Raw genomic sequence first — 12,544 nt, 5'->3', positions numbered from 1 at the left:
GGGTAATGATAATCTAGTCTGGATTACATCACTTCCCCTCCATGCTAATGTCAGTACTCACACCACGTCTTATTTGCGTGTAATGATGAATGAAGATTCATGTTTAAACATTAAACCTCAGTAATATAGTTGGACCAACATAAGAACATTTAGTTTGACAAAGGTAATAAAGTTAAACATACTAATTGGACCTAAACCAATAAATTGTGTTGACCCAACTAAACTGATTTAATTAAATTAAGTAAAGGAATGAATTTTTAGTTTGAGACTAACTCTGAGACGGGACAGATGCGTATGTTGACAGTGTGACACACGTGACGGATGTGTGTGGGAGTCTCTCTCTCTCTCTCTCTCTCTCTCTCTCTCTCTCTCTCTCTCTCTCTCTCTCTCACCTCATCATTTGTCATGAGTGTTTCCTCTCCTCCTCTTCCTCCTCCTGTCGCTCCCCAAGTCCCAGCGCTGCGGTGGAGCAGAGGAACCAACCGCGTGTCCCTCCTGGGCCTCTGTAGCCGCCTCTCTCTCTCTCTCAGTCTCCAGTAACTTCCAGTAAACCCATCAGAACGTCCCTGTGACGTGGTTAAAGATGGCGGCTCGGTTGGCATTGGTTGGCACAGAGATGCAGCCTGGCATCACTGCAGGCCATGACAATCAGCTCCAGGCACTGACAAGCCTGTTGCTTAGCAACCCTATTGAACTTTGGCCTGCTTTACTGTGTTTCCAACACTCCTCGAGAGAGAGAGAGAGAGAGAGAGAGAGAGAGAGAGAGAGAGAGAGAGAGAGAGAGAGAGAGAGAGAGAGAGAGAGAGAGAGAGAGAGCATCATTTGGCCCATAGCGGGTTTGTGTATTATGATCATACTGCGCATGTGTTTATTACACTGAAGCTTTTCTGGGATATTTAACACTCTCAAAAAACTGCAATTTAGCTCCTTTTTAGCCAATATTATATATTTTACTTTTGAAAACTTTTTTTTTCTTTTTTACCCCTTTTTGACCGGTGGCTTTACCCTGTTATCAGATGCTATAATGCCGTGGTTCATTAATATATGCCGCACTACTGAATTATTACCATATTCATCTGCCATTCCCATCATGATAATGACCAAAAACATGATGATAACTTGACATATTTTGATATGTTACCCATAAGAAAATTACTGTGTGATTCTTTGTGGAGTATTTGTAGAAATATATTTTCGAAATGTAATATTTAATTTATTTTATTTTAATGTATTTTACTTTATTTTATATTTTTAATCCTTTATTTATTCTATTTTATTTTTATTCTATTCTTTTTTATATTTCCAGTCAATTTATTTATTTTAATATTTTATTTAAATTTCTTATTGCCATTTATTTAATAATATAAATTTAATTTGAATATTTTAATTTAAAAAAATATATTATTTAATAATACAAATTTAATTTGAATATTTACATTTAAAAAAATATATATTTTAATGTATTTTACTTTATTTTATATACTTTTATTTTTTATTTCTGTCCTTTATTAATATTTAATTTTTTATTATTTTATATATGTTTTATATTTCCAATCAATTTATTTATTTGAATATTTTATTTTTATTTCTTATTGCTATTTATTTAATTTTATTTAATTTTTATGTATTTAACTTTATTTTATATATTTTTTATTACTGTTTCATTTATTTTATATGTAGTTGTTTCATATATATATATATATATATATAATATCAGTATATAATATCAGTTTATTTCTTTTAATATTTTATTTTTATTTTGTTATTTCCATTTTTTTTATTTTATTATCATTATTTTATTATTTTTATTTTATTTCTGAATAGAAAATGTTCTCATTATTATATATATATTGATATTTTTGATCAATTTATTTATTTTATTTGAATTTTTTTTGTATTTTACTTTATTTTATAATATATATATATATATATATATATATATATATATATATATATATATATATATATATATATATATATATATATATATATAATTTGTTATTATTATTTTTTTTTAATTATTTATAATTTTTTATTATTGTTTCATTTATATTATATATAATTTATATTATATTACGTTTATTATATTTATGTATATATTATATTATATTATATTTATTTTATTTTTATATATATATTTTATATAATTTATTTTATTTTCCAGTAGTCTGAATAGGAATAGTGTTTTCTGACAGCCGTGTTCTGGTCCAAATCAAACACACTCCTGAGTCTCTGGCTGGCTGTTGCAAGAGCCGTCGACCAGCAGATCCAAACCTCTATTTATACACACAGATCGCTCGCACTCGTTTGTTAAGTCTGTCTTGCTCGATCCGTCCCAGCACATGTACAGGAATCCCATTTCTTTGTCTGTATTTTAACACCAGAGAATTGAAACATGCACATGATGCTTTCAATTAACCTTTTGGATTATTAGTTCAAAACTAACATCCTCTTTTGATTAGCGCTATTTTAGAGCTGTGCAGTGTGTGTGTGTGTGTGTGTGTTTGAAGAGAGCGGGCTAATGGTTTTAATAACATTTACGAGAGCTTTGGTATTTCCCCTACAGCTGCATTCATTCTCTGCAAAGTGCCAAGCGCTTTCTGGACGTGAAGAGAAAAAAAATGGCTTTAAACATAACAGATGTGTCTCTACAGCAGGTTACAGTGTGTGTGTGTGTGTGTGTGTGTGTGTGTGGCAGCAGCTTACACGTAATACACACACATGCATGCAGAAAAACTCTGAGGTCTAAACCAATACAAGAAGGAGGGAATCTGACTCTCTGCAGCTGCTCCAGTGCAGATCTATGGAAGCTTTAACTTTAACTTTTTCTCAGAACTCTGAGATCTAAACTGCAGCTGTGAAAAGAAAAAAGGTAATTGCAAATGTCATCTTACAATTGTGACTTTTTTTCTCAAAATTCTTCTAGGGGGAAAAGTCAGAAGTGTGAGACAACTTAAAGTTTCTCGAGTGAACGCAAAACATTCGTGAGAAAACGTAAAGTTTCACATTCGTGAGAGAGTGTAAAGTTTCTCTGGTGAACATAAAACATTTGCGAGAGAACGTAAAGTTTCTCGGGTGAATGTAAAACATTTGAGAGAGAACGTAAAGTTTCTCTGGTGAACGTAAAACATTTGAGAGAGAACGTAAAGTTTCTCTGGTGAACGTAAAACATTTGAGAGAGAACGTAAAGTTTCTCTGGTGAACGTAAAACATTTGCGAGAGAACGTAAAGTTTCTCAGGTGAACGTAAAACATTTGAGAGAGAACGTAAAGTTTCTCGGGTGAACGTAAAACATTTGCGAGGGAACGTAAAGTTTCTCGGGTGAATGTAAAACATTTGCGAGAGAACGTAAAGTTTCTCGGGTGAACGTAAAACATTAGCGAGAGAATGTAAAGTTTCTCGGGTGAACGTAAAACATTTGCGAGAGAACGCAAAATTTCTCGGGTAAACGTAAAACATTTGCGAGAGAACGTAAAGTTTCTCTGGTGAACGTAAAACATTTACGAGAGAACGTAAAGTCTCTCGGTGAACGTAAAACATTTGCGAGAGAACGTAAAGTTTCTCGGGTAAACGTAAAACATTTGCGAGGGAACGTAAAGTTTCTCTGGTGAACGTAAAACATTTGTGTGAGAACGTGAAGTTTCTCGGGTGAACGTAAAACATTTGCGAGAGAACGTAAAGTCTCTCGGGTGAACGTAAAACATTTGTGAGAGAACGTAAAGTTTCTCGGGTAAACGTAAAACATTTGCGAGGGAACGTAAAGTTTCTCGGGTGAACGTAAAACATTTGCGAGAGAACGCAAAGTTTCTCGGGTAAACGTAAAACATTTGCGAGGGAACGTAAAGTTTCTCGGGTGAACATAAAACATTTGCCAAAGAACGTAAAATTTCTCGGTGAACATAAAACATTTGCCAGAGAACGTAAAGTTTCTCGGGTGAACATAAAACATTTGCGAGAGAACGTAAAGTTTCTCGGGTGAATGTAAAACATTTGAGAGAGAACGTAAAGTTTCTCTGGTGAACGTAAAACATTTGAGAGAGAACGTAAAGTTTCTCTGGTGAACGTAAAACATTTGCGAGAGAACGTAAAGTTTCTCAGGTGAACGTAAAACATTTGAGAGAGAACGTAAAGTTTCTCTGGTGAACGTAAAACATTTGAGAGAGAACGTAAAGTTTCTCTGATGGGTAACGCAAACATTTTCCAGGCAAACACAAGTGTCTCGGGGGGGTAAGTAAAACATTTGTGCGAGAACGTAAAGTTTCTTGTAGGAACGCAAACACTTGCGAGAGAACAAAAAAGTAAGTTTTTCCTCCCATATAATTTTTTATGTCCCTTTAGGGGACAGTTGCGAGTTTATATCTATTAGAATTTATGTGTATATTTTAACGTTCTGACTTTTTTCTTAGCATTGTGAGATAAAAAGTCAGAACTAAAATAAAATAAATAAAAGAAAACTAATTGTGAAATGTAAACTCTGAGTAAACAACTGTGAGAAAAAAAGCCAGAATTGTGAGATAAAAAGTTTTTATTCTGTGGCGGAAACAAGCTTCTGTATAGATCTGAGAGACAGTCGCACCTGTGTCGCCATGGAGATGATTGACAGCTAGCAGGATGACACTGACAGAGACATAAGGACATGCGTGTAGAGAGAGAGATATTTGTGCCACACACACTCAAACTTCAGCATTTGATCTTCGTGCCATCGTGAGCTGTGCGAGTCTCTCACGGTAAAGCCTGGAGTGATTTGGAGAGTTTTATTCCTGAACACAGCGCGTAGACCTGGGAATCATGGGAGGAAACTGACTCATTGGGTTTGATGTCTTGAGCAATGAATCATGGGTGGGATTGAGCAGCTGGGGGTCTCGTCCTTTATAATGCTTTGATCTGCACTGAGAAAAAGAATGACTTTAAAAGCATTATTTACCGAACGCTTTTCATGCTGAAAGCTCAAAGCACGAGTAATGTTAACAAAAGCACGGATGTTTATTGATTGCATATGACAAACAAGCAAAGAAAACATGCTAATTAAGATGTTTTTGCAAATTAAAATGGACCAGTATTTACATTGCGCATTGGCATTTTATTCCAAAAATAAAACTTTGCACTTTTGAAAGTGCCATTTCGTTGAATAACATCAATGGGTGCGTTTAATCATTTGATTTAATTTGACAGTTTAAATAGAAACATCAGGACAAACTGTTATGTTATGTTCTGTTATGTAATAAGCTTCCTAACATGTTGATAGCATGATTTAGCATTGCTGCTAGCATGATTTAAAACGCTACTGATATGTTTTAACATTACTAGCATTGCTAATCATGGTAACCTGATTTATCACACGTTTTAGCACACTGCTAACATGAATTAGCCTCCTGCTATCATAATTAATCATTCTGCTGATGTGTTAAAAAATATTAATATGAATTAACATGTTGCTAGTAGATTCTAACATGTTGCTAGCATTATTAAGCATGTTGCTTGGATATTTAGCATGTTGCTAACATGTTTAAGCAAATTGCTACCATGAATTACCATGTTGTTAGCATTATTTAGCTTGTTGTTAGCATTTTTTAGCCCATTGCTACCATCAATTAACATGTTACAAGCATTATGATTTACCATGTTGCTAACATGTTTTAACATGCTGCTAGCATGAGTTAGCATGTTTCCAGCATATTTTAACATGTGGCTAACATGAATTAGCATTTTTCCAGCATTAGCATCACGTAGCTTGTGGCTAGTATTTTTTAGCACATTGCTAGCTTTAAATAACACATATACTAACATGATTGAACGTGCTGCTAACATTATTTAAGACGCTGCTGGTATGTTTAACACATTGCTAGCATGAATTAGCATGTTAATAACATGATTTAACATTATTCTAGTGTTTTTTTATGTTGCTAATATGAATTAACATGTTGTTAGCACACTATCACACATTGATATCATGATTAAGCATGTTGCTTGCATGTTTTAACATGCTGATAGCATGAATTAGCATGTTGCTATCATAATTTAGCATTGTTCTAGTGTTTTTTTAATTTATTTTGGTAATATGAATTAACATTTTGTTAGCATTATAACACTTTGCTAGCATGATTTAGCATGCTGTTAACATGTTTTACATGCTGCTAGCTAGAGTTAGAATGTTTCCAGCATACTTTAACGTGGCTAACATGAATTAGCATTTTGCTAACATGTTTTAACACATTGTTAACTTGATTACGAATATTGTTAGCATGTGGTAGCATGAATTAACATGTTGTAATCAGTATGTAGCTTGTGGTTAGCATTTTTTAACACATTGCTAGCTTAAATTAGCACGTTAATAACATGATTTAACTTTATTCTAGTTTTTTTAAATGTTGCTAATATGAATTAACATGTTGTTAGCACACTATGACACATTGATAGCATGATTAAGCATGTTGCTTGCATGTTTTAACACGTTGATGACATGAATGAGTTTTTTTTATTTATTTTGGTAATATGAATTATCATGTTGTTAGCATTATAACACGTTGCTAGCATGATTTAGCTTCCTGATAGCATGTTTTCGCACATGAGTTAGCATGTTTTACTAAAATCATTTAGCTTGCTGCTAGCATGTTTTAGCACATTGCTACCATGTTTTTTCATATACGTAAATCCCATCAGTCTCAGAAGAAGAATAAACTTAAATAGGATGTCGGTATTTTGGCTTTGTCAAGCCAACAAAATGATGTTGCATATGCGCAATTTCTGTGCGTCAAAAACACAACATGCGTTTGCAGGAACAGCCAGATTCTTACATTTCTGAAATGGTGTGTGTGTGTTTTCTGAAGGGCCCCACTGTCGCTCTGCGGCCCCTAAATATTTGGACATGCCATTTGATTAACTGTCGCTGTTTTCACAGTCAGAGTCTCTCTCTTTTTTTCCAGTGACCTTCCAGCTTCAGTTTTGCTCTTGCTGTTTTCCCTCCACAAAGGCGCACAATCAGCTCCGCTCAGGAACCGCAGACGGACCGTCTAAATATGAAGCCGAGTGCAAGTCATTAGTGTCCCGCTGGGCTCCGAGCAGGTCTGGAGCTGACACCAAACGTCCCGACAGACTCGCGTCGAAACTGCTCAGTCTTACCCAGACTGCAAGCAAATTCTCAAGGTGATTTTTCTGTCGGCTGGCTCTGTTTAGTCAAGAGTTTGTGCCTCCTGTTGAGTCCCTAATAGATTAGCCGAATCAAACATCTGTACGATTCATTCTGGAAACAATGAGGCACAGAATCATAGCAGTATAGAAACTAGATCCCTATATGTGGAGTTTTGCATCGGGAAACCCCACTTATAAGAAAATATGAGTGTTGGTTCCTGATGCAAAACACATTGCCACAGTGATAGAATAATGTGGTTGCCAGGTTATTAAAGTTAACTTTTACTAAAAACCTAAATTGAGTCGAGAACTCTAGAGTTCTATATAGAACCGCATTGAATCTTTTTGGCATAAATTACTCTTTAAAATTGAGTCGAGAATGCTAGAGTTATATTTAGAACCGCATTTAATCTTTTTGGCATAAATGACTCTTTAAAATTGAGTCGAGAATGCTAGAGATCTATACAGAACCACATTGAATCTTTTTGGCATAAATTACTCTTTAAAATTGAGTCGAGAACCCTAGAGTTCTATATAGAACCACATTGAATCTTTTGGGCATAAATAACTCCTTAAAATTGAGTCGAGAACCCTAGAGTTTTATATAGAACTGCATTGAATCTTTTTGGCATAAATGATTCTTTAAAATTGAGTCGAGAACCCTAGAGTTATATATAGAACCTCATTGAATCTTTTTGGCATAAATGACTTTTTAAAATTGAGTCGAGAACACTAGAGTTTATATAGAACCACATTGAATCTTTTTGGCATAAATGTGATCTTTAAAATTGAGTCGAGAACCCTAGAGTTCTATATAGAACCACATTGAATCTTTTTGGCATAAATTACTCTTTAAAATTGAGTCGAGAACCCTAGAGTTCTATATAGAACTGCATTGAATCTTTTTGGCATAAATTACTCTTTAAAATTGAGTCGAGAACCCTAGAGTTCTATATAGAACCGCATTGAAACATGTTTGCATAAATGACTCTTTAAAATTGAGTCAAGAACCCTAGAGTTCTATACAGAACCACATTGAATCTTTTTGGCATAAATTACTCTTTAAAATTGAGTCGAGAACCCTAGAATTTTATATAGAACTGCATTGAATCTTTTTGGCATAAATGACTCTTTAAAAATGAGTCGAGAACCCTAGAGTTCTATATAGAACCTCATTGAATCTTTTTGGCATAAATTACTCTTTAAAATTGAGTCGAGAACCCTAGAATTTTATATAGAACTGCATTGAATCTTTTGGGCATAAATGACTCTTTAAAATTGAGTCGAGAACCCTAGAGTTCTATATAGAACCACACTGAATCTTTTTGGCATAAATTACTCTTTAAAATTGAGTCGAGAACCCTAGAGTTCTATATAGAACCTTATTGAATCTTTTTGGCATAAATGACTCTTTAAAATTGAGTCGAGAACCCTAGAGTTCTATATAGAACCTCATTGAATCTTTTTGGCATAAATTACTCTTTAAAATTGAGTCGAGAACCCTAGAATTTTATATAGAACTGCATTGAATCTTTTTGGCATAAATGACTCTTTAAAATTGAGTCGAGAACCCTAGAGTTCTATATAGAACCTCATTGAATCTTTTTGGCATAAATGACTCTTTAAAATTGAGTCGAGAACCCTAGAGTTCTATATAGAACCTCATTAAATCTTTTTGGCATAAATGACTCTTTAAAATTGAGTCGAGAACCCTAGAGTTCTATATAGAACCTCATTAAATCTTTTTGGCATAAATGACTCTTTAAAATTGAGTCGAGAACCCTAGAGTTCTATATAGAACCTCATTGAATCTTTTTGGCATAAATGACTCTTTAAAATTGAGTCGAGAACCCTAGAGTTCTATATAGAACCACATTGAATCTTTTTGGTATAAATGACTCTTTAAAATTGAGTCGAGAACCCTAGAGTTCTATACAGAACCACATTAAATCTTTTTGGCATAAATGGCTCTTAAAAATTGAGTCGAGAACCCTAAAGTTCTATACAGAACCGCATTGAATCTTTTTGGCATAAATGGCTCTTAAAAATTGAGTCGAGAACCCTAGAGTTCTATACAGAACCGCATTGAATCTTTTTGGCATAAATGGCTCTTAAAAATTGAGTCGAGAACCCTAGAGTTCTATACAGAACCGCATTGAATCTGTTTTCTAAGAGTGTAGATTCTGTTACTGTAGTAAATACAATGTCAATGTCCTCCTCTGTCTGTCATTCTCTCACACCTGCATTAGCGCCGCTGCGCAGTAAAACACATTCCCAGTTTCATGTGGCATTTTTCCACAGATGTGACGGCCCTAAGAGGAAGTAATTGCATGTGTGTGTGTGTGTGTGTGTGTGTGTGTGTGTGCAGCACATTCCTGCACCTGTGTGCTGGTGTGTGTGTTTATTGGAAAGGCGGTAGAGATATAATTGGAAGTGTTCGGCTCTCTGGCTGTTCCCTGCGGCTCAAACCCTTGGCGGGGGGAAGCTGGGCCGTGGGCAGATCAGGGGCTTCAGGGTTTCACACGGGGGGGTCAGAGGGGCAGAAACTGGACCCAGCTGTCAAGACAAAGCTCAACGAACTGCCCGACAAACACTTCAACTGCCCCTCACAGGTACAGTTGAGAGTTGTCAGGTGTTTTTTCAGTGTTAAGATCATTTCTCCGATCCCACACTGTTAAAAATATCCTTTTAAATGTGTAGTAAAAGCCAGCTGTGGTTGCACCGTAAAAAAATATGGTATTACGTATGCAAATTGGTTATATAACTGTACTGTAAGTTACCTTTAAGAGGCCATTATGCCCTTTATGAGTCTTGATGTTGTGTTTGTGCTCTACTAAAGCAGCTTTTCCTGCTTAAAGGGTTAGTTCACCCAAAAATGAAAATTCTGTCATTAATTACTGACCCTCATGTCGTTCGACACCCGTCAGACCTCCGTTCATCTTCAGACACAAATGAAGATATTTTAGTGTAAATCTGATGCTCTGAAAGGCCTCCATTGGCTCAACTTTACACTCTCAAGACCCTTAAAAGACACTAAAGACGTCGTTACAAAGTCCATCTCACTACAGTGGTTCTACAATAACTTTATGAATCGGCGAGAATAGTTTTTGTGCGCAAAAAAACCCTAAATAACGACTTATATAGTGATGATGATTTCAAAACACGGCATCATGAAGCTTCGAAGCGTTATGAATCAGTGAGTCGATTCAGCAGGTTGAAGCGTAATGAATCAGTGAGTCGATTCAGCAGTTTGAAGCGTAATGAATCAGTGAGTCGATTCAGCAGTTTGAAGCGTAATGAATCAGTGAGTCGATTCAGCAGTTTGAAGCGTAATGAATCAGTGAGTCGAATCAGCAGTTTGAAGCGTAATGAATCAGTGAGTCGAACCAGCAGTTTGAAGCGTTATGAATCAATGAGTCGATTCAGCAGTTTGAATCGCCAAATTTCAGCAGTTTGGCGGTTTGATACGCGACCCGAATCATGATTCGGCTCACTGATTCATAACACTTCGAAGCTTCATGATGCCGTGTTTTGAAATCGTCATCACTATGTAAGTCATATTTAGGGTTTTTTTGCGCACAAAAAATATTATCGCCGATTCATAAAGTTATTGTAGAATCACTGTAGTGAGATGGACTTTGTAACGACGTCTTTAGTGTCTTTTAAGGGTCTTGAGAGTGAACCGTGCCATTGAGCCAATGGAGGCCTTTCAGAGCCATCAGATTTACACTAAAATATCTTCATTTGTGTCTGAAGATGAACGGAGGTCTGACGGGTGTCCAACAACTTGAGGATGAGGAATTAATGACAGAATTTTCATTTTTGGGTGAACTAACCCTTTAATGTTGATTATTTCCTCATATTCTCCATTGTTGCGGCTCCTCTTTTCCCAGTCTGTCAGTAACACTCTGTTTACTTCCTGTCTCTATGAAGCCCCGCCTTCTGAAAAGCACACTGTGCTCTGATTGGTTGGCTTGAGCGGTGTGTTGTGATTGGTGTTTGGGAAATGCCCCGCCCCCTTACCATAACCGCCAGTCTCAACACACCACTAACTAACTCAACCAGGTTTCAGTAACAGCTTTTTAAAAAACCTAACTAATCATCATAACTAATATTGATTAAAAGGCTGAATGTCAATATGATAGCTATATGTGTGTGTGTGTGTGTGTGTGTGTGTGTGTGTGTGTGTGTGTGTGTGTGTGAGGCACACTGGAGCTCTGTGTCCATGGGAATATTGCCATTATTATGATTATTATAGTCTTTGGACATGCCAGAGCAGTTCAATGAGGCTCACCTCACCTTCCTGCATCCATTCAGATTCATTTGGCTTCTCCAAATAAATATTTATCAGTCAGAGTGGCCGAACGCTTCGTTAGGCTTGATAATTCCTGGCGCTGTGGGCAGAGACGGGGCAGGAGGGGTTCTGGGCGCAGGACGTCCTTCAGGGGTCGATGGACCAAAGCAACAGCCGCTCGACGGGCGGAGGAGAGACACCAGAGTTGGTTTTTAACTGAGAGTTTGAGCCTGAGCTCCTGAATGTCTCGCTTGTTTCTCCTAGACAGCAATGAGGTCAAAAGGTCGCTCAAACTGTGCTCAGATGTGCCAAGATACTGAAGTCTGCGATGAAAGGTCAGATCTTGAAAAATAACTTTTGTTTCGTTAAAAACCATACAAAGTTGTGATTTAACTTTTTGTGAAAAATTGGAATATGGCATTAAATAAATTGTGAATAATGCAGCGTTTCCATCCCATGTGTTCAAAAGAGACACACACACACACACACACACACACACACACACACACACACACACACACACACACACACACACACACACACACACACAAATAAAATGAGTGTCATAAATGAGTGTCGTCTTAGAGCATCAGGCGAAACACACACACACACACACACACACACACACACACACATCATAAATGAGTGTCGTCTTAGAGCATCAGGCGAAACACACACACACATACACACACACATCATAAATGAGTGTCGTCTCAGAGCGTCAGGCGAAACACACACACACACACATCATAAATGAGTGCCGTCTCAGAGCGTCAGGCGAAACACACACACACACACACACACACACATCATAAATGAGTGTCATCTCAGAGCATCAGGCAAAACACACACACACACACACACACACACACATCATAAATGAGTGTCATCTCAGAGCATCAGGCAAAACACACACACACACACACACACACACACATCATAAATGAGTGTCATCTCAGAGCGTCAGGCGAAACACACACACACACACACACATCATAAATGAGTGTCGTCTCAGAGTGTCAGGCGAAACACACACACACACACATCATAAATGAGTGTCGTCTCAGAGGATCAGGCGAAACACACACACACACACACACACACACACATCATAAATGAGTG

The 12,544-nt window shown here is 36.5% G+C and overlaps 1 protein-coding gene across 1 annotated transcript in view; it reads left to right on the top strand.

The window, feature by feature from the left end:
- Positions 1–583: 583 nt before the first annotated feature.
- Positions 584–12,544, top strand: part of LOC307137134 (uncharacterized protein) — a gene marked incomplete at its 5' end in the record, with an annotated part of 16,093 nt that continues 4,132 nt past the window's right edge. The window contains 4 exons of the mRNA XM_079834616.1: positions 584–658; positions 6,971–7,143; positions 9,497–9,740; positions 11,687–11,757. Coding sequence (XP_079690742.1) covers positions 584–658; positions 6,971–7,143; positions 9,497–9,740; positions 11,687–11,757 — 563 coding nt within the window. The remainder of the gene's footprint in view (positions 659–6,970; positions 7,144–9,496; positions 9,741–11,686; positions 11,758–12,544) is intronic.

Source organism: Gobio gobio (genome assembly GCF_949357685.1).
Source record: "Gobio gobio genome assembly, chromosome: 14".
In the NCBI taxonomy this organism is placed as follows: Eukaryota; Metazoa; Chordata; class Actinopteri; order Cypriniformes; family Gobionidae; genus Gobio; species Gobio gobio.
The sequence above is the reverse complement of the archived record's forward strand: the minus strand, read 5'-3'. Positions and strand labels throughout refer to the sequence as shown.